This window comes from Silurus aristotelis (assembly GCF_946808225.1).
Source record: "Silurus aristotelis genome assembly, chromosome: 21".
NCBI lineage: Eukaryota > Metazoa > Chordata > Actinopteri > Siluriformes > Siluridae > Silurus > Silurus aristotelis.
Window position 1 is genome coordinate 6,243,384 of NC_139594.1, and position 26,760 is coordinate 6,270,143.

General features: G+C 38.0%; 3 protein-coding genes across 6 annotated transcripts; 2 read left to right on the forward strand and 1 right to left on the reverse strand.

Annotated features, from left to right (window-relative positions):
* The first annotated feature begins 1,294 nt into the window (after nt 1-1,294).
* LOC310716285 (hemoglobin cathodic subunit beta-like) lies at nt 1,295-2,146 on the forward strand. The gene is made up of 3 exons (XM_083523307.1): nt 1,295-1,503; nt 1,637-1,859; nt 1,942-2,146. The coding sequence occupies exons 1-3, from the start codon at nt 1,412-1,414 to the stop codon at nt 2,068-2,070; spliced, it is 444 nt and encodes a 147-aa protein (XP_083379433.1). The 5' UTR covers nt 1,295-1,411; the 3' UTR covers nt 2,071-2,146.
* A 5,221-nt stretch (nt 2,147-7,367) lies between these two features.
* Nucleotides 7,368-23,604, forward strand: nprl3 (NPR3-like, GATOR1 complex subunit). Of its 4 annotated transcripts, none has more exons than XM_083523226.1 (14): nt 7,386-8,006; nt 9,614-9,683; nt 11,971-12,009; nt 12,750-12,882; nt 13,604-13,678; nt 15,436-15,589; nt 15,748-15,829; nt 15,953-16,090; nt 16,827-16,983; nt 18,581-18,687; nt 18,800-18,929; nt 19,447-19,636; nt 19,729-19,921; nt 21,657-23,604. In XM_083523226.1, exons 1-14 carry the CDS (start codon nt 7,688-7,690, stop codon nt 21,820-21,822), a joined length of 1,953 nt encoding a protein of 650 aa, XP_083379352.1. In that variant the 5' UTR covers nt 7,386-7,687; the 3' UTR covers nt 21,823-23,604. The 4 variants fall into 4 exon arrangements, with proteins under 4 accessions (XP_083379354.1, XP_083379355.1, XP_083379352.1 ...); XM_083523227.1 differs by having other exon boundaries at nt 15,751-15,829; XM_083523228.1 differs by lacking the exon at nt 11,971-12,009 and having other exon boundaries at nt 7,368-8,006.
* Nucleotides 21,544-26,266, reverse strand: mpg (N-methylpurine DNA glycosylase). Its single transcript, XM_083523230.1, has 3 exons — nt 25,812-26,266; nt 23,069-23,273; nt 21,544-22,868 (listed from the first exon to the last, which is right to left on the reverse strand). Exons 1-3 carry the CDS (start codon nt 26,034-26,036, stop codon nt 22,495-22,497), a joined length of 804 nt encoding a protein of 267 aa, XP_083379356.1. The 5' UTR covers nt 26,037-26,266; the 3' UTR covers nt 21,544-22,494.
* Between the last annotated feature and the right edge of the window lie 494 nt (nt 26,267-26,760).

A 26,760-nucleotide genomic window follows, 5' to 3' on the forward strand; every position in this document is an offset into this window, starting at 1 on the left:
GAAGTTATGTTTATTTTGTTTAGCTTTTGCTGTTGTAAATAAAATGTGGTTGCATAAACAGAAACAAGCCGATGTATTAAAAGCAAAGATTAAGAGTCGGAGAAATGTATAACTGGGTGAAATAGGACAACAGTGAATGTCATAAGGTAGGTTTATTAGTTAACATTTTCTTATTTTAACAAGGTATTATTCACAGTTAACTCTATTAGAGGCAAAGCATGTATGCTGCTATTATTGGATTGACTGCTGCAACAAAGCATTGTATCACTTGCTCAAAATTAACATTTAATATTATGTTTCAAGAGTCACATACGCTAATGGTGTCATCCAATTAGAGCACAACATTGATCAAACTCAAATCTGTCTGTTACTCTTGCAATGTGGTTTTAGACAAAAATGTAACAAATAATAAACATAAAATTAGTAAAGATTTAACACAAAATAATTAAACACTAAAGATATACCTACACTGACAACATCCCTGCTTCTGAATCTGAACAGCATCCCTGCAACTGACTGCTGATAAGGAAAAGGAAAAGTCTTATTATTAGTAGTAGTGGCAGTAGTAGTATTTATTTCGTTAATAGTATAATAGTAAAGAAGAATAAAAAGAAGAAGAATCAACCAATCGTGTGTTCTGCTGTTGACCAAACATTGGCATACAACGTTGCCTTAAATGACAATGAGTATAGCTGAAAGTCATCTTTTGACATGAAAGATTTGATTTTACTAGTTGGTTTTCTTCATGTTTTCATACCTAATAAGAGAACTCCCAATTGTGGTAGTTATGTCAGGACATTAATCCATTCCATTTGTTAATGGCGGCTTAGAACTTGGGTTATTCGAGGACAAAAACCAGTCCAGTGATAAAAAGAAAATGACACACTGAGTTATAGCAGATAATTTCATCCATAAAAAATGTTATGGGTGTAACAGGCCGGAGCGATGCGATAAAAATACAGGCATAATCTAAAACTGGGTAGGGTCGCTAAAATGAAAATGCAGACACCCATATGAATTATTAACTGGATAGCAAGTGAGTAAGCAAAACATGAGACAGTAAATATAGTAATCAGATATCAAAAAGTTATCGAGAAAAATTTATTTGATTTAACATTATAGACATGAATACTTTTAATTAGCTAAATACATCAATATATGTGAAATATATTTTCAGAATTTGTATTTCAGTAATATTTCTACATGTTAAGAATGTAATACTTCCATTTTATATCCCTGATTGACCATTCATAAAACCTTTATGTGAAGAAAAAAAAAATCGTGATTTAACGTGTTGCCACTAGGTCTGTAAGTATTGCTGGGGGCGGAGATAAAGATTGAATGAAAATACTGAATCACTCTAGCAACGTAGTCAGTGCTGCAAAACCCAAAACTAAAATAAGCAGTCATTATGGTCCACTGGTCAGAGTCCGAAAGGAGTGCCATAGAAGATCTATGGAACAAAATCAATGTCGATGAGATCGGGCCTCAGGCCCTGGCGAGGTAAAACTCTTTATAAATAACTAGTAAGCTGATACGGTGTACTACATCACCCCGGAACACACTGCATGCTTTTGAGGTAATTGCACATAAATAATGCATAATTCCGTTATTCCGTCTTTGTTATTTGCGACAGAGTGCTGATTGTTTATCCATGGACTCAGCGATATTTTGGCAAATTTGGAAATCTAAACAGTGTAGCAGCAATCCTGGGAAACCCTGCGGTTGCTGCCCATGGCAAAGTGGTGCTGAATGCTTTGGACGCGGCAGTGAAGGACCTGGATGACATCAAGACGATCTACTCGAACCTGAGCCAGCTGCACTGCGAGATTCTCAATGTAGACCCTGATAATTTTAGGGTACGTCATCTCTTTCTTTTAAAAAAAATATAAATATATTGTATAATGGATCGTTAACCGCTTTACAATACGACATTTTCAGCTTTTGGCCGATTGTCTCACCATTGTAGTCGCGACCAAATTTGGAGATGATTTCACCCCTGAAATTCAAGCAACATGGCAGAAGTTTCTGGCAGTCGTGGTCGCTGCATTGAGCAGCCGCTACTTCTAAACTTTCCACTAAGACTGCAATTGCTTTGTATTTGTTAAAATAAGTGTACAAATAAAGATCTGATTCTAAATTGTAAGTAATCCCTTTCTTCAAAGCATTATTGACTCGATGCCTTTTTGATTACATAATATTTTCATGTGATTAATTGTGAAGGAAATTGATGAAAATTATACTTTATATAATATTAACATTTTTCTTGTTATTTATAGATTATTTATTGTATTAAATCATTAGTTTACATTCTATTGTGTAAAAAATGAGGATGGTTTAATGGCACATAATTGAGCACAATTCACCAAGTAAACATGTAGTTTTAAAACACATGATGGTGCACCAATTTGTTAAGGGGAGTGGGAAGGTTGATCGATGGGTTAATTGTAACATTGTTCACACCTGCAATAGCAGAGGTGCAGCAATTAAAATCGTCTTCATGCTCTAAAATCAATTTATTTTTGTAAAATACTTTTACAACGTGGGAGAAGAATTTGAATTACATTTCTTTGTAGCTATGGTTGTGGTATGTACACATGCCAGTGCAGAGTATTCGGGTTGTCTTATCTTTCAAATCACATGACACTTTTGTGTACATTAACAAAACATGTGTTTGAGAAACAATGACTAACAAATACTGAGTTTCAGAAAATAGTATAATGGTTTTGTAAAATTATTATATAACTACAAAATAAATACACAATTAATCACTGATATTATATAAGTGGCTATGATGAGGTTAAGTTTAATTTGTCAAGTGGATGTGAACCTTTGAAGAAAACTTTGAGGTCATTCCAATATATGTATGTATGCAGCATGCATGATGCAATATTTAATAATTTCATCTGAATGTCCTCAATAAGACTGTACTGTACAGATTTTACTCAGTGGTTGCCAGTGTACATCTGATTCCCAGGAGGCACTGGTTTACACCACTGGTGGATGGAATGCATTGGCACCATCATCTTTAAAAAGATCTACAGTATTGCCCCATTATGGCAGGATGTTTTGACACCCTCATCTGAGTTACGGTTCAGTCTGTCAAAGAAAAAAAAACAGTCTCGGTACTGTACAGGAATTGCAGACACTGCAACATCATAGATGATGTCTCACTGGTTGCTTATAAACTTGTCAGAGAGTGCTCTATTGATAAATCTTCCCTGCAATGGATTGGTGAACAGGTGACTCTGGATAAACACAAGGTATCTGTCTAAAAAATATATTACATTGCTAAACCTTTCTTGCTTTGAGCTCAACAATATAGACCAGACAGTGATGATTAGATCACAAGATCAAAAGTTTATGTATTATGTTGCAAGGATTTTGGGAGCCCATTTTTTTCATTGTTTTTCTTTAAAATAGTTACAAGTTCTATAAATCCAAAAAATAATAGATTCAGTAAAGATTTTTTCATTTTTACATGTTAATTCCTAGATAAAATGTTATCAGATATAAGGTGGAATTACATCTTCCTCTTCTTCTTTCGGCTGCTCCCATTAGGGGTCACCACAGCGGATCATCCGTCTCCATACCCCCCTGTCCTCTACATCTGCCTCTTTCAAACCTGCATGTCTTCCCTCACCACATCCATAAACCTCCTCCTTGGTCTTCCTCTTTTCCTCCTTGCTGGCAGCTCCATCCTCAGCATTCTTCTTCCCGATATACCCCATGTCCCTCCTCTGAACATGTCCAAAACATCTTAATCTCGCCTCCCTCACCTTGTCTCCAAAATGCCCTACATGCGCTGTCCCTCTAATAAACGTAGTTCTAATTCTGTCACTCCCAACGAAAACCTCAACATCTTCAGCTCTGCTACCTCCAGCTCCACCTACTTTCCCTTTCACTCCTGCAGATACCCTTGATACCCTGCCTACACTCTTTTCTTCACTTCTCTAACACACTCTCCATTACTTTGCACTGTTGACCCCAGGTACCTGAACTCCTCCACCTTCACCACCTCTTCTCCCTGCAACCGCACCACTCCACTGCCCTCTCTCTTACTCCTACTGACTTTCATTCCCCTTCTCTCCAGCACATATCTCCACCTCTCCAGGCTCTTCTTAACTTGCTTTCTACTCTCACCACAAATCACAATATCACTTGCAAAAATCATAGTCCACTGAGACTCCTTTATGACCTCCTCTGTCAATCTGTCCATCACCACTGCAAAAAGGAAAGGGCTCAGAGCCGGTCCTTGATGCGGTCCAACCTCCACCTTGAACCAGTCTGTTGTTCCTACTGCACACTTCACTGCTGTCACACTGTCCTCATACATGTCCTTCCCCACCCTCACATACTTCTCTGACACACCTGACTTCCTCATACACTACCACAACTCCTCTCTCGGCACTCTATCGTACGCTTTCTCTAAATCCACAAACACACAATGCAACTCCTTTTGACCTTCTCTATACTTCTCCATCAACATTCTCAAAGCAAATAATGCGTCTGTGGTGCTCTTCCTCTGCATGAAACTATACTGTTGCTCACAGATGGTCAACTCTTCTCTCAGCCTGGCTTCCACTACTCTTTCCCATAACTTCATGGTGTGACTGATCAACTTAATTCCCCTGTAGTTACTGCAGGTCTGCACATCACCCTTATGCTTAAAGATCGGTACCAGCACACTCCTACTTCATTCCTCAGGCACCTTTTTTTGCTGCTCTCACTTCCTCCTTACTAATCCTATCCATTTCCTGCTTCACCATCTCCACACCATCCAACCTTGTCTCTCTCTTATTTTCCTCATTCATCAGCTGCTCAAAATATTCCCACACTCAACACACTCTCCTCACTAGTCAACACATTTCCATCTCTATCCTTTATTGCTCTAACTTGCAGTACATCCTTCCCAGCTCGGTCCCGCTGCCTGGCCAATCGGTATAAATCCTTTTCTCCTTCCTTAGTGTCCAACTTCACATACAGCTCCTCATATGCCTCTTCCTTGGCTTTCGCCACATCCCACTTCACCTGCTGCCGCATCCCCTTGTACTCCTGCATTCATTTCTCATCACTCTTTCGATCCCACTTCTGTTTTGCCAACCTCTTTCTCCTTATGCTTTCCTGCACTTCCAAATTCCACCACCACATCTCTTTGTCTTCCTTTCTATTTACAGATGTCAAACCAAGTATCTTTCTAGCTTTCTCCCTTAATTACTTCTGCAGTAGTTGCCCAATCATCCAGCACCTCTTTAGCACCACCGAGCCCCTGTCTGACCTCTTCCCTGAACCTCACACTACACTCTTCCTCCTTCAGTTTCCACCATCTTATTCTTCTTTTAGTCTTTACTCTCCTCCTCTTCTTTTTTTACCTCCAAAACCATCCTACAGACCACCATGCGATGCTGTCTAGCTACACTGTCCCCCGCCAACACCTTACAGTCTCCAATCTCCTTCAGGTTGCATCTTCTACATAGAACATAGTCTACCTGTGTGCACCTTTCCCCACTCTTATAGGTCACCCTATGATCCTCCTTCTTCTTAAAATAAATGTTTATCACTGTCATTTTAATTCTTTTAGCAAACTCTACCACAATCTGCCTTTCCACATTCCTCAACTTAAGGCCATACCTACCCTTTCTTTTAATCCTAGGTACAACTTCTACCACTTCATTAAACTCTGATCACATTTATCATCACCCCTTCAACTTCCAGCTTCACGTTCATCACCCTATCAGAAACTCTCTTCACCTCCACTACACTCTTGTTGTACTCTTCCTTCAGAATCACCCCGAAACTATTTTTTTTCCCATCCACACCATGAAAGAACAGTTTAACTCCCCCTCCAATGTTCCTGGCCTAACTCCCTTTCCACTTGGTCTCCTGAACACACAACATATCTACCTTTCTCCTCTCCATCATATCAGCTACCTCATTCCCTTTACCAGTCATAGTACCAACATTTAAATTACCAACCCGAACCTCTACTCTCCTACACTTCTCCTTTTCCTGCTGTCTCTGTAGACATCTCTGTAGACAACCGGTACCCTGTTGGCTAACGATACCTGTGGTGGTCGTTGGTAACCCAGGCCTCGACCGATCCGGTATGAAATTCTGATTCCTGTTCCGCATATTTGATTTGGCACATGTTTTTATGCTGGATGTCCTTCCTAGCGCAACCCTCCCCATTTATCCGGGCTTGAGACCGGCACTAAGAGTACACTGGCTTGTGCAACCCTAATGGCTGGGTTAAGGGGGAAAAAAAGGGTGGAATTACATATTTTTAACGATAATTATATAATCTTCTTAATACTGAGCACAAGTGATATATTTACTCTTTATTGCACTTGACATTACATCTTAACTTTAGCCTATTTTCAATTTCATAAATGGGTTAAAACTATTTTCTATAATCCAAAACACTTTTAATAATGGACATTGTCCCAAAGCAGCTTTACAGAGATACATAGGTAATGATTTTTTTATTTAAATGTTAGCGCCTATAAGTTGCAAGCCAGTGGCTTAAGAGCAAACCATTGGTGACAGTGGCAAGAAAAAACTCTATGAGATAGTAAGAGGAAGGAACCTTTGAAGGAAGCAGACTCAAAAGTGAATCCATCCTCATCTGGGAGGCACCAAATGTCCATTCACTATAGTCATATCATAGCAGGCTGTTCAGAGATGGGTCCTTGAATGCAGACATGTAAATTGCATTGTCAAGTCATTGTAGCAGTCTGTGGATATTAGTTACAGTCCAAATCCATCCTCATAAGTTTCTCAGTAACTTCATGGATCTTTAGGCTGTTTATTTGGAACCATCCTCAGGTTCACAGAATGATCTCTATTTAGGGAGAACTCAAACCAGATGTAGGGCATTGGGAAGAATCAGGCAGATCTGGAAAGAAAAAAAAGGACAGGATTGGTATCTGGTATCTCAGGAGCATGTTTATTAGCAAAGCTGCAACTATTACACTGTAAACACTGTTGTTTACTGGGTTTTTTTTGTCAACTAATGCAATGTTTTATGACACAACATATAGGTTGTATAACATTTGGCAAACAGTCATGTATTTGATGTTGGCTGTGGTCTGAGGATGATCTGGATGACTGTCCATTTAGAAGAGCAGCTGGGGGCAGGTAGAAAAGGAAGCACAAGACCAAAACAGCTTGAATCTCTATATTCACATAATCATCATTACTATCTGTAACTAAATAAATACTAAATAAAAATAATGTGTAAAATAATGATCATGGTAAAAACGTTATTATTATGATGGTAAATAATACTAGAAACACGACTGCTTTTTTTTTATCAAGCTTTTAGCGCACACCTTAGCGATAACCAACGCGGAACCTCCCGTGAAGTAAATGTTGAAACACGGACTGATTTAAGGGTCGGATGTTTTGCTCATGTGCGTTTCGGTGTTTGTAAACCAGTAGTATATTGCGGTAGATTCATATTGTCTTTGTGAATTAAATGTATTTATTTACATTTTGCGTTTACAAAGCAAAATTATAATGTTGAGTGCGTTACGGTAAAGTGCAACTCTTAAAGATTTGTCTACTGGATAAATCACTGGAACAACATCTGCCCTCGCTGTGATGTTGGCACGAAAAGCAGAACAGATGAAGATCTTTCGTGGAATGATGTTGATCCACGCGTTGTCAGTTAACCGGTGATTAATTAATGAAACTTTTAATTTATGATTATTGGACACGCTGTTGCCCGTGTTTTTTATCAGATAGAGCTTCCATAGTTGCACATTTTACAAGCTGTCATTGGTATTGTTTGGCCAAGTACATGCTAAAAGGCAATATGTATAAACAATCCTCGCTAGATTTAGATCACAAACCAACACCTAAACACGCAGAGACCACCTTTCAGAAGAATGGGGATAAAAACAGTCCTATAAGTGTTATTCTGGTTAGTTCAGGAAGTCGTGGAAACAAACTACTCTTTCGATACCCCTTCGGCGGAGTGTCTGAAAACACGTCATCCACTGCAAGTAAGTGTCCTGATCAAACTTTAGATTTTATTTTTGTTTATTTGACATCTTCGGTGGCAGTAAGTTTGTTTTATAGAAAATGAAGTAACATGAAGATTTTCAGTTATTAGTTGATTGACTGTTGGGCACGATAGTGATCAGTGATTGGAGGTTAGGAACAATGGTGATCAGTGATTGGATGTTAGGAACAATGGTGATCAGTGATTGGATGTTAGGAACAATGGTGATCAGTGATTGGATGTTAGGAACAATGGTGATCAGTGATTGGATGTTAGGAACAATGGTGATCAGTGATTGGCTGTTAGGAACAATGGTGATCAGTGATTGGATGTTAGGAACAATGGTGATCAGTGATTGGCTGTTAGGAACAATGGTGATCAGTGATTGGCTGTTAGGAACAATGGTGCTCAGTGATTGGATGTTAGGAACAATGGCGATCAGTGATTGGATGTTAGGAACAATGCCGATCAGTGATTGGATGTTAGGAACAATGGCGATCAGTGATTGGATGTTAGGAACAATGGCGATCAGTGATTGGCTGTTAGGAACAATGGTGCTCAGTGATTGGCTGTTAGGAACAATGGTGATCAGTGATTGGATGTTAAGCCAATGGTGATCAGTGATTGGATGTTAGGAACAATGGTGCTCAGTGATTGGCTTTCAGGAACAATGGTGATCAGTGATTGGATGTTAGGAACAATGGTGATCAGTGATTGGATGTTAGGAACAATGGTGATCAGTGATTGGCTGTTAGGAACAATGGTGATCAGTGATTGGCTGTTAGGAACAATGGTTCTCAGTGATTGGATTTAGGAACAGTGGTGCTCAGGGATCGGATTTAGGAACAATGGTGCTCAGTGATCGGATTTAGGAACAGTGGTGATCAGTGATTGAATGTTGGGAACAATGGTGATCAGTGATTCACTGTTGGTAACAAACAAATACTCAATGATTGGCCGCTTGGAACAATGGTGATCAATGATGGTGAAGAGAAGTGGTAGCTCAATGGATAAGATGTTGGACTTTTGATTGAAAGGTCATGGGTTAAAATCCCCCACCACTCAGATGGATGGACTGCTGGGCCCTTATGCAAAACTATTAACCCTCAATTGCTCAGCTGTATAACTCATAATTGTAAGTCTGCCAAATGCCAGAAATGTAACTGTAACTATTGGAAACAACCATGATCAGTGATTGGCTGTTGGGATTAACGCAGTGATGATGGATTGCACAAGAACAACTCAGTCAGGCTTTACAGACCAGTAGTGTATCAACTATACTGGTTCTCTCAACTCATATAAACAGCATCTTTGGTTTCAGCTGAACATCTGTATTTAATGTAGGACAGTCACTACTGTCTTCTCAGAGGTTATTTTTTACTGGGCTCTTAAAAAGATAAAGTTGCCCAAACAGTCACAACTCTTAAGAGTCACTGAAATAACAACACTGCTTAAGATAATAATCTGAGATCAAAATTCCAGCATCTCACTGTGACTGTTGGGTCTTTGAGTCAACTATTAAACCCTGAATAACTCATTTTAATTCTGTCTTGCTTCTAATAAAAGTGTTAATAACTGTGTAAATGTCAATTTCTTGTTTGTTTGCAGCAAAACAACGAAGTCCATATGCACTGAGGACTACGAATGATGCGACCGAGGACCAAGATGGAGATTCACGGTACTGTAAATGTTATTGCATGAACAGTGTTTGAAATTCTGTATACGATCAACGCTGAAAGTAGTCTGGGGCTGTTTTTGCTAATTTATAGTTTATTCTCGAACATTTTTGGTGATCATTCCAATCTAATAGAACAAGATTTATTAGATATTTTAAATTCCCTTAAGATGTAGTCTATAAATGTCAGAAGGAAATATGAAAATATGGTCGAAAGACAAATGTAAATAAGACCCATGAAATCACAAGCGGTTTTGTCATTTTTAGTATGAATATGGTTTCAAAGCGAAATATCTTGCAGATGAATCCCTGTTGTGTGATCTGACCAGGCTTTTCTGCAGGTTTTTAATGCCATGATACACAGCACCTCTCTCTCGAGAACTATGATGGTTTAAGATAACTCATGCCTGGCCAATGGAAACACTCTAGGAAATGGTTGAATGTCATATCCTGCACCAAATTCCCCGCAATAGTATTTTAATGAGAGCATTTGGATTGTTTTGTTTGCTTAGCCCTGCATCATTAAATATCGCCCAGTCTCTTATGTTGTGTTTATATGAAGAGGGTTTAAAATGTATATAAAAAAATGATTCCTATGCTTTTGGTCACAGCCAAACTCACAGTGACCGCAGCTCTGTGCATAGAAGATTGTAACAGCTTTAAATCATTTATAGTTATATCCATCCAACATACAGGAAAACAGTTTAACTTGGTGAGGAAATGCTTTTCCTATTTACACTATTGCCAAAAGTATTGGGACACCTGACCTTTCCTGGTATTTGTGGTTCTTTTCCGAACTGTTACCACAAAGCTGGAGGCACTCAATTGTACAGGACGTCTTCAGATGCGCGATAATATAATGTTGCATTCATTTGAACTTGGAAACCCAAACCTGTTCCAGCATGGCAGTGCCCCTGTGCACAAAGTGAGCTCCTTGAAGATCTGGTTTACATGCTTTAGAGAGGAAGATCTTGCTGCTATAGAGCTTTAATCTCATCCCTACTGAACACCTTTGGGATGAATGTGAATGCTGACTGCACCCCAGGCCTCCACACCTCACCTACATCAGTACCTGCCTTTCATAACACCCTTGTGGGTGATGAACACAAACATTTATAAGCACACTCCAAAATCTCTCTTTCCAAAAGAGTGGAGGGAATTATAAGAGCAAATTGGGAGTAAATGTGGAATGCAATGCTGAAAAATCACATACCATACTGATGACCAGGTGACCCAATACTTTTGGCAATAAAGTGTAAATATACTTTTATTAAACTGCTTAATTGAATAAATATTGAAATATTATTCAAGCTACTTGTTGATACCAAACAGAATTGAGCCCATTTCGACTCTCATCCCTCGTGTACTATATTAATGCGCTACAGTAGCACTCACTTCCTTGTTCTTTTAGCAGCATAAAATCATGACTAAAATCGGGATTTTTTTTTTCTTTCTTTCTAGTACTAGTACTTTAGTTACATGACCTGCCCATGTGTATTTATTTATTTTAAAGTAAGACTTTTTATTTTCGCTTTTGAAAGGAAAATGCGCAGTCTTTTTTAGGATGGACTACAACGTTTTATCATCTGTAAAGTTGCTGGTTGTAGCTGATGTCATTAATTTGTGTTCGGTGTGTCGCATTTATGAAAGCCTGCAATGCTGTTTAAATTCTTGCATCGTCATAACCTGCTGAGCTGAATTTTTACTCATGAGAAAACTGAGCTGAGTCACGTTCCTTGCAGAAAGTAGACAAAGCTCAGTCTTCTGGAATCGAACCAAATGTAACTAACGAACAAATAAGATGAGCACCAGTTTGTGTTCAACTGAAAGAATTTCCAAAATAGACCAGGATAAAACCAATAATGACGTGTATTCTAATTGCGAATGGGACACAATTTAATTTTGGTTAGGCGCAAAATAAAGAAATAATTCAATTTCATTTCTATTCTATTTCACTCCTCATCTTTGAATGCGAGTGTCGTTTTTGTTTGTATTTAAATACGCTGAAGAAAATGGCAAGTGTTCAGTTTTACTGTTTGGACATAATTTCATTACTATTAATTATTGATTATGCCTTAGGTAGTAATTAGCACATTATTATTTATAAGTATTATTTTTATTCATGATATGAGATGACTGGCGGAAAGAGTCTGGGCATTTTTATATTTTAAAAACTTTAGTCACACCACATATTCTTATATATATATTTTTTAACATCTTTGTCACCTTGTTTGCTTCCATTTTCTTTTTTCTCCCCCTGTATTTTTTTATGGCCATATTCCCCTTTCAGAGAACAAACTCCATTAACTGATGAACAGTTGGTAGAAGGGTAAGATGAACTCATTTTAAACCACATTTCCTTTTTCTTCCCTAGAACACCCAGGTTTCTTTCTTAATTTCTCTCTGTTGCCATTTTGCCATTCAGTTACACACTGTAATGTGTTTAAATGCAGGTGTCCTAAAGATCAGTCACTTAATTTAGAAATCACGGGGTATAATTATGGTTGATGTTAATCGAATTTACACATCACAAGGTCAGTTGTGTGTTGAATATTTTTTATTGATTGATCAAATATCAATAAAATGTATTGAAATGATTTGCCTTGATGTTTAGTTTTGGGTTCATGTAATTCGAAGTGATTTAAATATTTCAACTTTAAGCATGCAATGGAACCAAAACAATGCTCGCAATCCATGTATATATTCAACAAATACAAGCATCTGTTTCTAAACATTCTTTCTGGCGAAATCAATTTAACAGTTTGAGGTAAAAAAAAAATAATAATTCACCACTAAATCTCCCCTTTATGTATGTTTTTAATGGATAAATCACGAGCAACATCACAGGATGTGTTCCGATTCGTGTTTCTTTTTTGTTATGAAACTTTTAATTCTCAGCCAACTGCATTTAATTTGAATGTGTTTCCTCGATATGCCTTATTGCTAAACAGTTTGTTAGACGATCAGCTTGTGTTTGTTGAATAGGAACTGAATTTTTAAGATCCACTCCTGTTGTTTGGTTTGCTGATTCCTCCTCGATTTATTCTGCCTTTTGTTTCTACTTTAAAGATTCTCTGATAACATTCTTGCCACCATCTTGGCCACCAAGTCAGATATGTGCGGCAAAAAGTTTGAGCTGAAGATCGATAATGTTCGATTTGTGGGACATCCTACACTCCTTCAGCCGCCAAACACTATTCAGGTTAGACAAATTACACAGGAATATTATTCAGGTTACAACGAAAATTGCACTGAAATCATATCAACACAGATCATAATATCAGCTTAATTTAGTCTAAAGGCCTTGAGTTTGGATCATGTGGCAAAGAGGAGACAAATGGACAAAATGACTTTTTGGCTTAAGAGCCCCACCTACTGGCTGAAGTTGTTACAGTTCATTCTGCCTGTTACTAGAGTCAGTATTAAATACAGTTGGATAGTAGCTTTAAATATTTCATTCATTATACTTTTTATTTAGGTTATGTCTGTTTGTATGCATATATATTAACAAGAGGTCATGTACATTTTAATAAGCATTTGCTCTGAAATCTATAAAAGCTATTACTCCTTTGGCTGTATAGTTTTGTTCATTGTTCATTAAGAATAATGGAAAAAATCTCTACATATTTTCTGCAACAGTTTAGATTGGAAATATGATTCAAATACAAGTTAGTTGAATTCGGTCTGTTTGTATTCCAATTGATTATTTAAAAAAGAGAAATAATTGTCTTCTTTCTATCCAAACACATTTTGATCTATATATATGGACAGAGTTTTAACTGAAATGATGCACCTAATGCTCTAGAAAGCAATATAATTAGCATGCTTGATTGATATTTTATCCTAAAAAGTTAATTAATGAATTCCACATTTAACATCAGAGTGTAACACTGTTTTTTTGTAACACTTTTTCTTTTTTGTAGGTTTCCAAAACAGACCCTTCACCAAAAAGAGAAATGCCGACCATGATCTTGTTTAGTGTTGTGTTCGCGTTAAGGGTAAGAAAATGCTGACATTTCATGCCACGATATTTTTTATTTTTTTATCATGCAGTAGAAGATGAAGTGAATCAGCTATTTGAAATTAAGTAGGAGTTCACTTTCTCTTTAAGGGAGTGGGCTCTGATAAGCACCTGGTCACCTGTCTATCAGAACTCCACTCTTTGCTTAGTCACACTGCCCCGCCCTCACACATCTCCACCGTCAAACTTTGGCTCAGCACAACACAGTGCTTAGTCAACTCTCACAGCCGCTCATATCTGACCACTCCATAACCCACGTCCCCTCCCTCAGACTTCACTCGAGGTCCAACCGTGACTCAGCAGGAACACCCCACGTCTGCTTGCTTCAATTATACTTAAAAAAAAAAAAAAAAAAAAAAGAAAGAATAGAAAATAGTACATATTTTGGATGATTGTATAATGTAATACACATCTTTAAATGAATAGTGTTCACACATATACTGTTATTTAAAAAAACCTTTATGGTATAAAAGGAGTGTTTTTTTTTAATACATTGGTTCTGCTGGTTTTACTAGTAAATAGATTCTTATTCATAAAATATCCATAAAACCAAATATTTTCATTGAAGTCGAATCCCTTTGAAAAATGATAAACAAAGAAGCTCCTATTCCTCGATTCAAGGAAATATTTCACATCTGAGATATTCTGGTACGTGTGGAAAAATATTAATAATCGTTTTTTATAAGAATTGAAGTAGCAGTCGCATGTGCAACACAATTGCATCTGCACTCTGAACCTCGAATAATCTTACAATTAATATTTTACAAAGATTTTTATTTTGAACATAAATAAGCCGCACCTGTCTATAAGCCGCATGTCTACACTGAAACTTTACACAGGCTTTAATAAAAGACAGTGTCTGTTACACGGCTTGTATCTAAACAGTAGCCTACCAAGAAAGTCATTGTTCACTGTCTTCCTCCTTCCTTACACAATTTCTCTCGGGAGTTTATCTTTTGGCATCGTCGTGCGTTTAAAAATCACCATCGGTGAATCTTTTCTCCCGATGCCGTGCAGCTCAGAACACAGGTGAAGTGCGTGTTTTTTTAATGCCCGGTTGTTTTCAGCGTGACGAATGATTTGCATTTCCTGTAGACAGTCCGAGTGAGCGGCAGGTCAAACATCAGAGGAACATCATCCATATTTATGATGTGGTGCGGCCCGATTCAGTGGGAGCGCATCTGATTTATTATAAAGAATTTAATTGGTTCACCTGAACCTGTTCGGCAATTTCATTGGTCTAATGTTATGGGTCTCAGTTTTTTATTTAGAAGTTTGTGAAATCGGGAAAAACCCAGGAAAAATCCATATATTAGCCGCTTCTTGTTTAAGCCGCGGGGTTCAAAGCGTGGGAAAAAAGTAGCGGCTTATAGTCCGGGAAATACGGTACATGACAGAAATTGAGAAATAGCGGTTCAAATATTTGAAAGTTTTACTGTAAAAAAAATCAAATGACAGAAAAAGGTTCCACAAGTCGTGTTTTAATTCGGACGCGACATAAACCTAAAATCCACCGTTGCATATTTTTTATTTGTCTTAAACTGTTGCCTTTTCTCTGGAGAGAAATCAACTTTGTGATCGTAAATGACTTTAGTATGTTTGTATGTAGTTTTGTATGACTGCAAATGTACCCAATGCAAATTATGGAAGGGCTTCAGTGCCTTAGGACTGTTTTATGACTCAAGGTTCACTTATTAAAATTGATTGGATAACGAATTCTGCTACTTGCCGCAGGCGAATGCCGAGCCGTCGGTGATCAGTTGCATGCACAACCTGTCAAGGCGCATCGCCATTGCCCTGCAGCACGAGGAACGACGCTGCCAGTACCTCACCAGAGAGGCCAAACTCATGCTGGCTGTGCAAGATGAACTCACGACCATGACTGAGAGTGAGGATTTTTATCATATAAAACACATTTCCATTCCATTTCTCAGCCCTTTACCTACCTGCTGTTAGTGACTGTGTGAAAGGATAAATTAAAGAGAAATCTGGGGCATAAAAAAGTGCTTAAATATCACCCAAGCCTTTTCCTGTTTACAATTACAGCAGATGGCACTCTGCAATCTCCCTTTCGACACATTCTTCCCAAGTGCAAACTGGCAAGTGACCTAAAAGAGGCTTATGACAGGTAGGCATTATCCTTTTTTTTTTTTCTTTCCTACATTTTGCATTTTAGTAACATCTCACAGCACATAACCTGTACAGCAGAAAGATATTTGTGAAGGAAATTTTTTTGCGTGCTTTATACCAGCCTGTGCACAACTGGAGTGGTGCGACTTCACATCAACAGCTGGCTTGAGGTCAGTTTCTGTCTGCCACACAAGATTCATCGTATTGGAGGGAACCACATTTCCCCAGAAGCTTTGGAACGCAGCCTCAAGGCCATTCGGTGAGACTATATTTTCTATTGTGTGTACACAGCGTCGTCAGAAAGGTGCCCCTAGTGGACAAAACCTGTTTCTACACTATGCCCATTCTAAATCTTACTCATTTTTTTTATTTAGGACTTTCATCAGTGCAGTACAGTGTAACGTTTAATTGATACCCCTACACACACACACACACACACACACACACACACACACACACACACACACACTAAGTTAATAGGTGCCTGTACTAAACTCCATTTTCTTTAATAGGTTCTGTTTAAAATGACATTCTCAATAAAAAAAAAAAATGTCTTGTATACAAATCCAATTTTTCTTTCAATGCAGCTAAAGCATTTTAGAAAATACTAAAAAAATCCTCATCCTTGTAGTCTTCAGGAACTGACTAGTCTTTGACCACTTCCCTTTTTCTGTATAACATAAATGAGGTTATACATCTAAAATCTATTTCATCCCACACTATAAAAAAGAAGCATTTATTAAAACAGATGATACGGATTTTCTTTTACTTTTACACATCAGGTAACAAATATAAACATCCTTTTAGAGAAGAATGTTAACCACGGCTATAGTATCTGTCTTTAGATAGGAACGCATTATTAAAACCTTAAGAAACATGTCTAAATATAAACAGTATTTTAAGTAAAACTATACAATGATATGTTTACATTTAATTTATTAAGAGTATTTTTGGAGCTGACTCTATCTGCAGATATAAATATAATGTCCCTATAGGCCGTACCATGCCCTGCTGCTGCTGGACAATGAGAAAGCGCTGCTGGACCAACTTCCCCTTGATTGCTCTCCTGCTCTTTTGCGACTTGTCAAGATCTGTTCAGCTATGAAGAACCTGCAGCAGTTGGCACAAGATGCTGATCTTGCTCTCCTGCAGGTAACAAAGCACCGTTTAGTTATTTATAGTTAAAGCAAACTCAAATTTATTACCAGATATTTAGTTCTTGAGTGACTTGGATATTAATGAGTTGTTGTTGTTTTTTTGATGCATTTATCAACCTGATAAAAAAAAAAAAGAAAAATAAATTACTAGTAAAAACAGCAAAAAGAAATAAGCACAAAAATAAAAAGCAAGTTTTTCTATATTTAGTTGGCTCTAAATATAGAAAGAAAATCTACATTTAAATAATTCTAACATCAAACGATACTGCATTAATCTAAATATGATGCAGTAAAACTCCGAGATTAAGAGATAATTAGCACTGGGCATAAGGACGGGCGCTTTGAGGATGGATTGGACTGTAGTTAATGTCAACAGACTGCTACATTGACTCAGGACTACTTTTCGCTTCTGATCATCATCACTGTTCCCCGCAACATCGTATATCTGCTATAAATGGACATTCGGTGCAACCCATATGAGGATGAGGTTCCCTCTTGAGTCTGATTTCTCTCAAGGTTTTTTCCTTATGCCATCTTGGGGAGTTTTTCCATCACCACAGTCGCCACCTCATCAGGGACAAACTTACTTATAAAGAACATATTCACTTTTAATCACCACATTATCTGTGTAAAGCTGCTTTGAGACAATGTTCATTGGTAAAAGCGCTATACAAATAAAAATGAATTGAATTGAATAAGGAATATGCAAACAACAGTATAATCTTGGTCATATGCTGCCATCTAGTGGACGCGGTTGATAAAAGCATGTAAAGTACTGTATTATTTTAGGGAACGAGGGGGGCCTAATCTTTTAACAAGAAGGGACTTCTATTAAAATATGAAACAGGTACCACAGAGCCCTCATGACCATCAGTCAACTGTAGTAAAATAATTACTTGAATTCAGTTAATTTTTTATTCGTATAGCTCTTTTAACAATGGGGATGTACAGTGATAAAGTGGTTATAAAGTTGTATAAAATAATGTATAGGTTTGTTCCTTATGATTTGAAAGTTTATCACTTATGAGAGAGCCAGTGGAGACTTTAGCAAGGAAATACTCTCTGAGATGGAATTAGGAAGAAACCTTGAGAGGAACCAGACTCAGAAGGGAAATTCTCCTCATCTGGGTGGCACTGAAAGTCAAATCTTTATCATTGTTAATGTGTCCTGTTCAGTGATTGATGCTTAAATAAAACCTGTTCATGCAACCTGTGGTCCTGAGCCCTTGTAATAAACTGTAGATATTAATTGGTTAAATCTTTTTAAATTACTTACTCAAATCTTAAAAAAATTATATTTTTGCTATTTATTAAAGCTTTTCATATTGTTTGAAGCTTTTTATTCCCAAAAAGTTGTAATTTCACTACTGTAATATAAAAAGAAAATATTAATATTGTTTTTTTATTCACTTACCATACTTCTGTCTTTTTTTTCTTCTCAAAAGAAGGTAAAAAAAAAAATTAAGAAAGTTACTTCTTTGTATCAGTAGGAAAATTATGGAACGCTACTTAATTAGTATTTTAGAAGTTATTCTTCTTTAGGCTTGTGAAACAAAGGTAATCTGTTCCCTGGCTTTGTGCTGCTTTGACAGGTCTTTCAGATAGCTGCCCAGTTGGTATACTGGGGTAAAGCCATCATTGTGTATCCACTCTGTGAGAACAACGTATACATGCTGTCTCCACATGCTAATATCTTTCTGTGAGTGTAACCTTTCTCACCCTGTTTCTACCCTGTGCAAAAAAATAATAATATTTCTAAGAAAATGCTATTTACCAACTCAATTATAACGTGCATGATCATATCTTCTCAGGTACTCTTCACTGGCAAAGCAGTTTTCCCAGCAGTTCCCTGGTTATGACCTGCCATCCATGTTGGCCAAGTTTTCTTTACCTGTATCTCTGTCTGAGTTCAGGAACCCGCTGGATGCTTCCGTACATGAGGTTAGTATTGCATGGTGCATGCATGATTCTCATGATCATTTATCATTCGTTCGGCAAAAAAAGCTGAGATGACCTGCAAAGCAATGTAGGTTAAATAGTATAGTAGTATTAAAAGTATTTTGAGAACTTTTGACAGGCATCCTTCCTACATCTTGCATATTCTAGTAGCTGCAGCCATATGCTACTGTGACCCCCTGGTGGGTACTGAGGGAAAAGACAGGGGAGGCAGGTTTCGCAAGAGTGTGTCTCGGAAGGGTTCCCCCTTAAAATAGACCCAGATTAATCACACACATTTCTCCTCCTGGATTCTTTCTTCTGTTCCCAATCAGCACTTGAGCATACGTCTGCCTTCACAGCTACTTCCTAGCATCCTGGTTGTTGTCTTAAAAGTCTGCTTGCTTATCCAAACCAAACGCACACATTAAATAGAAGATTGCGCTGCTACTGTTGATTGTTTACGTTGTGTTATTAGCTTGTCTGAGGTTTCACGTGTTAAAGTGCGTGTCTCGTTGCACAGGCGCAGTTGATCCAAATGGTTGTGTGGATGCTGCAGAGGCGGCTGCTGATCCAGCTTCACACCTACGCATGCCTGCTTGTGCCACCCAACGAAGACCAGCCGTTTCCGCTGGAGGAAGAGAGGTCAGCGATGAACCGTATGGCCGGACGCAGCCTCAGCACGCCCACCACGCTCAGTTTTGGCTCCCCAAGTAACAGTTCATTACGGCTGTGTATAATCAGTGTAACTCGATTCCCATCTCCAGAAGACTAATCGGTCCTGTTCCTCCTTCTCTGTCTCTAGCCAGCAGCGATGACATGACACTGACAAGCCCCAGCATGGACAACTCCAGTGCTGAGCTCCTGACAGGTGGAGACTCTCCACTCAATAAGAGAATGACTGAGACCCTGTTGGCCAGTCTGACCGAACACGAGCGCCATGCTATCCTTAACGTACCAGCTGCACAAAACCCCGATGACCTGCGCATGTTTGCTCGGTAATTAAAAGTGTTATGATACGTTTTGTTTACCTGGTTGTTTTTCGGAACCTCTGGGTGTTTGTATATATATATATATATATAATCATTTAAGTGTGTGTATGTGTGTGTGGGTATATATATATATATATATATATATATATATATATATATATATATATATATATATATATATATATATACATACATACATACACACACACACGTGTTTTTATTTATTTAATTATTTATTTTTTAAGCAAAAATCATGAAAGCTGCAAGGTGGAAGTCAAGTTTATTTCTATAGTGCTTTTCACAACAGGTTGTCTTAAAGCAGCTTAACAGAATTTTAAGAGTTATGGTGATCCCTGATTATCCCTGATGAGCAGCCATGGTGACTTAGGCAAGGAAAAACTCCCTTAGATGACATGAGGAAGAAACCTTGAGAGGAACCAGGTTTAAAAGAGGAACCATCCTCATTTGGGTGAAATATATATGAAGTGTGTATATATGAAATGTATGAATGTTATACACCGTCATTCAAAAGATTGGAATCCCTCAAGTCCATTTTACACAATGCTACCAGAAACATCATCCCAAAATATGTAGATAGAACAGATCTGGTCCAAGTGCTTCCACAACAGGTTAATAATATAAGAATATAGTTGAGTTGATGGAATCTGGTGATTCTGCTGGCTGAAGACTTCTATAAATAGATCTTGCATAAATTAGAGTAGTGTTTTGTCTTATTGCTATATTGTAGAATGAAATTGGCTTCAATCAAGAACCTTCTACAGGGGCTTGTGTCTGCATGGAGTTTTTGCTAAATTTCTCATTTTACCCGCACCAAAGCACTACAGACATTTCTTTCCCCACTGCTGATGCTATGAAGTACTCCTCCAGCATCTTTTAATTACGAATGTTTGTTTACTTATTTTAACTTTCTATTTATTGTCCCATATCCTTTTTCTCTTCTAAACTCTGCCTATAAGGCCAGCATCCGAGAGTCAACTCCTCAGTACTGAAGATGAAGTTGATGTTTTTTGGGTGCTATATAATTATTCTGATAGCTTAGGACACGAAGTGTGCGTCTGTCGAATTATAAACTCCAGTGTATTTATCCTCCTGCACAGTTATGCACAGGGGCCTCCCACTCCTTGTCTCTCCTGATTGGAGAGAGCTTGCGCTGTCTCGTGAAGGGAGTAGTGTGTAATTATTTTCTAATTTCTTGAGTTTTACTGCATACAGAAGCTTTTATTGCTCAAAACATTCAATAGACTGAATAGTTTCTAAAGAAAGCTTCTGTTTTTCTGGCCATATTGAGACCCTAATCGAGCAGAGACCCTAATAAGTAGCTCAAAGGCGGCCAGAATATTTGCATTTTAAGCACCACACTGCACAGAATGGTTTACTAATAATGAATTAAATCATTAAAATAAATCATTTTTAAGCTAATGAATTATATCCATGAAACACAGGATGGTTGCTGAAATTGGCCTTTTTTTGTTGCTGATTATATTCCATATAATGTTCATTTATAACACTAGCAATGTCTAGACGGTATTTCTGATCGAGCTAATAGATTTTTCTTTTCCATAAAAAAAAAACTAATTGTGAAGCGATTCCAAATGGTGAAATGTTCATTTACTTTAAACAGAATTTCTTTTATTAGTTATTTAAATAAAATATTTCTCACCAAAAGGTGACATTTGTTCAGCAAAAATACAAACTTTGTTTTCTGGATTGTCCTCTGCAGATTGCTACACTACTTTAGAGGGCATCACCACCTGGAGGAGATCATGTACAATGAGAACATGCGTCGCTCTCAGCTGAAGACTCTCTTTGACAAGTTCCGCAGTGTCTTAGTGGTTACTAACCACGAGGACCCGGTCATCTCGCTGTTCCAGACACCACCCGAGTAGCACAAGTCAAGTGCCGTCTCCACCCTTCTACACCAAAGTTGCTCGCATGCTGGCTGTACCACTGATCATTTGTTGGCTTTACATGAGATCCTAACACACTGTTAAAAGGAAGAAATTCTGGACACAAGATATGCCTGAAATATTGTATGTAGCTTTTTAAAGATAAGATATTTTGCCTTTGTCTCAGACCATGTGTGTGTGGGGGTTTTTTTTTTTATATGGTTGAATCATTAATTGTAAATCCTCAGAGTTCATTGGACACCCATACAATGAATAGTTAGTTTTCATTCCTGTAAGGGGATGAGGGTGATCCCTGAAGTGATAAATCATTCTGTCAAACAAACAGGATAAAAAAATATATGGCACCATAATGATCATTCCAGACCAGTATACCAGGGACCCCACGGTTTCCTGTATGCATAAAACAGAACGTGGGTAAGAGAAGGTAAAGGGTGCAAATGCTATTTCCTATAGATCTCTGAAATCACTAAGCACAAGACCCATTCCTTGGCCTAGAGATTTATTACAAAAACACTTCATCTCTTTGGCTTCCACATGTGCTAATGCTTTTGGACTGCTCGTGTCATGGTAACACAACGCATTTTGTAATACATCCTAACAACACATAATAATCGATCTTTCAATCTTAGCGTCACGGGACTCATGAACTCCTTATTGCATGCTCTCAGCCGCTTTGTCCACCACACTGACACAACGGTGACCTCGCAGGTAAAAGCGGAGCGGTTTAGTGGCCCATTCTCCATGTGAATCGATTCCAATCCGAAAGGCTGAAACCACGTCTCTTTCTCCAGACGTAGCCCATTCTGTGTCCATCTCCAGCCACACATCGGCATCTGATGCCAGGTCCCTTCGGTCGAAGCAGCGCTGGATGTCTAGGGCCTGGCACAGCTTAGACGGACCATTACATAATTCTTTGTCCTTCACTGTCTTGGCGCCTTCTTTACGCTTGGATGCTCGCAGCCTCCTCATGGCATCATGACCCTCGAGGGGCTCCAGGGAACGTAACAGCACGGCTGCTCCTTTCCCTACAAACGCACAGGCAAGCAGCAGTTAATGTGATTATCTATTCTCAAGGTGAAACAAAGGATACATCATCACCACCAAGAGGTCCTTTAATGAAACATTCACAATACTACAAGCGTCGATACAGTGCACTGAAAGAACCTCACTCTGTATTTCTAAAATGGCACGATCCTTTTTTCACATTACGAGGAAGAATCCTTACCCCGGCTGGAGATGTTCATGCAGAGATAGATGCCATAAATAGAGTAGACATATATGGTGCCAGGCTTCATGAACATGGCTGTGTTTCTTTCTGTGCGCTTGCCACCAGCCGAGTGTGATGCCTCGTCATCGCCGCCCAAGTAAGCCTCCGTCTCCACCACCCTGCCTCTCAGTTCTGTGCCGTCAGAATGCCTGCGCACCAGCACCTTCAAAACATATATCACATTTAAAAAATGCGCTTGGTTAACCGTCCAGTCATTTAAGCATGTGCAAGCTCATTGTCAGCAGGTGGTGCAACTGTACAATTAAGCTGCCATGTCCAATTTATGCCATCTTTGATTACACCTTTACAGCTATCAATTGCTATGGACAATAGTACTGACTTTCTATAAAGTTCCCTAATATTAAGGGTAACTGATACTTCTGATTATGTACATTCTACCAAATCTGCACTTTTCCTGCCTGGATTATATATTTTAACATGTAGCACAGAATTGTGTATTTAAATGCTAATTAAACTGAAGCACTTTGACACAAGAGCCACTTAATTCTGCTGAATGCAGGTGATAAATTATTTTCTGTGAGGAATGTTATGATTTCTAATTCTATGCAAGCATCTCCACACAGTGTCCTGAAATGCAAACCATGTATGAGCTATTTCATACCGAAATGAAATAAGCAATCTGGAATGTGTAATAGGGTGTGTGTGTGTTTGGGTGAGTGTATGAGCAAACTAGTTGAGTGAATAAAAGGTCCTTCCTCTCTGGCTGTAAAGAATGCACGGTCACATATTACAGAGGGGTGTGGGGGTCTGACACTTCTACATCAGGCCGGATACCCTTTAACGTAATTCCTTTCATATGTCTCACTCACCCATGCTCTTTCAGTTTCCAAGCAGCCTTAAATTACAAACATGGGCATACCTCCAGACAGAGTTGCCCTCAATGGAAACTTGTGCTACTGATTACCAATTTGTTTAGCATTTTTGCATAAATAGTCTGATGATTTCTCTGGAATTGTTGTTTTATGGCTCCTGTGAATGGAAATAAACACTGAAATCCTGCCAAATTGTCTACATATGAGGCAAGTAGTTAGAGCAGTAGTCTATTCTTTTAATCATATAATTACAGACAATGAAGAACTTCCATAACATGCTGAGTCAGAACTGCTCAGTATTTAGAAAAGCACAAAAGGACTAGCATATGGCTACACATTTGTTGCATATCATTGAATATTTTTAATACATTTGGCAGATTCAAATCAAATTGATTTTATTTGTATAGCACTTTCACAATGGACATTTTCCTGAAGCAGCTTAAAAAAAATAAATAGGTTACAATAGGTTATCCCTAATGATTGAGCCAGTAGTGACAGTGGCAAGAAAAAATCGTTCTGGGATGATAAAAGAAGAAACCTTGAGAGGAAAAAAGCCTTTAAATGAAACCTATCCCAATTTAAGTAGCACAGAATGTCCATTCATTGCAGTTCCATCATTGTTGAGGTGTACTGTTCAGTGATGGGTCCATAAATGCAGGACTTTTTGTGCAAATTGCAATTCTAAGCTATTATAATAGACTTTATATTTAATTCTGTCTGGTTTGGTTCAGCTACCAAATCAGACATCAAAAGACTACATCTGACAGCCAGGAATGCTGAGAGGATTATTGGTGCCCCACTGCCCCACCTCCAAGATCTTCACACCTTCAGAGTGAGGAAAAAGTCTAAGAAAATTACTTTGGACCCCACACACCCAGCCCACTCTCTCGTTGCACCGTCCACCAGAACATCCAGGCACACAAGCTATACTCAATGCCATACAGTTACAATATTCATAACTATACATTGTCCATCATAACTGACACATTTTTACATAAAGTCCGAATGTACATTTGTAAGCTGCACACTTGTAAATATCCTGTACATTTTTCCTATATTTTGTTATATTCCATATATACTTTCTCCTGCACTGGAAGCTCCTGTCGCCAAGGCAAATTCCTTGTGTGTGTAAAAGTTCATGATAATAAAACTATTTCTGATTCTGATATTTATAACAGTCCAAATCCATCCTTACTAGTATATTCATAATATATTACATATACATACAATGTATTATTAGTAGCGATCAAGATGTTTCTGAATGAAATATTTTATAACATATACATCTTTGACATTCGTGTAGGCCTCAGATTTTATTCAGGCAATGTTCCACATATACGTCGTCTAATACCACAGTAAATAGTACCGTAAAAATAAAAACAAAAACCCTGTAATTCAAAGTTCTGACAAAAAACAACTGAGGTGCACAATAAATAATTTCACCTAACATTTATCCATTATGTCAATCAATTCCATTGGCATCAATAAAGTGATTTTATTTTTATTTTTTTATAAAATACAGAAGAATGATCTTATCTTATAAGTCAAGTTTTATTATTCAGAAATCTTTTGTCTACGTCTCCTTCATATCTTCATCAAATTCAGAGACTCAGGTGAGACAAGACTAGTTGGTATCTTGTGCTGTATAGATTTCATTTACTTTGTACTTTTACTGATGCAGAATAATAATAATAATAATAATAATAATCATAATAATAATAATAATAATAATAATAATAATAATAATAAATCTTACCCATGAGGATAAATATTTGTGTACCATTTTAAAATAAAAAACTTATTAAACTATAATCACTTCCTAATGTTTAGCATGTAAAAAGAGTGTTATTAATAGGTTCACTGCTTACCTTACCCAAAAGGGCTTTGGCCAAATCAACACATGGCTGGTTAAAGAAGTCGAATCTCAATCTAACTCCAGTATCAGCTTTACTGGGAAAATACTGACTGCAGGTCGGATTCTGATCCCTGCCCTGGTGGTCTCTGTCTCCAACATCTGTTTGCAGCTGGAGTCGCTTTTTTACCGTTTCACATACATTAGTCTTTGACAATAACTTCCTCTTGTTTGTCGTCATTATCTTATTATTATTATTATTATTATTATTATTATTATTATTATTATTATTATTACTTCATTTAAAAAAAACACCAACTACCAGACTTACTCATGCTGCTCATTTTATTGTAATATCTACACTTCCTCTACAGTGATTTGGACATGTTTTTATCCTCATAATGTCTGTATTTGAATGTCACACTGTTTCCGACTCCTGCCTACACCACGTGGTTTTCTTTTCCCTTAACCGTGATGAATTGTGGGATTGTTAAAGGGACCGCGACACCGCGTGCGCGTGCACGCACGCACGCACACACACACACACACACGCTGTGTCTTACAGTCATGTCTATGTAGTCTTTTTCACTGAGGTGACTAATACTTCTTGGTCTGATCTAAAAGATTGCAAAGGATAATTCGGTTTAAAGACATAATTTGCCATTATAATAATGATTACATAAAAGGGGGCACATGGATTTAGGGGGTTACGCAGGTTTGCCTCACACCTCTGTGGTTGATGGATGCGTAAATTCTGCCTCTGCCTCCTTGTGTGCATACATTCAGCATGTTCTCCCTGCGATTTGAGGGTTTCTTCCATGTACGAGGTTGTATGATCAAATCCCAACAGCACCGAGCTTGAGGAAGGCCCTTAAACCTCAACTGCTCAAACACACACACACACACACACACACACAGACAGACAGACAGACAGACAGACAGACAGACAGACAGACAGACAGACA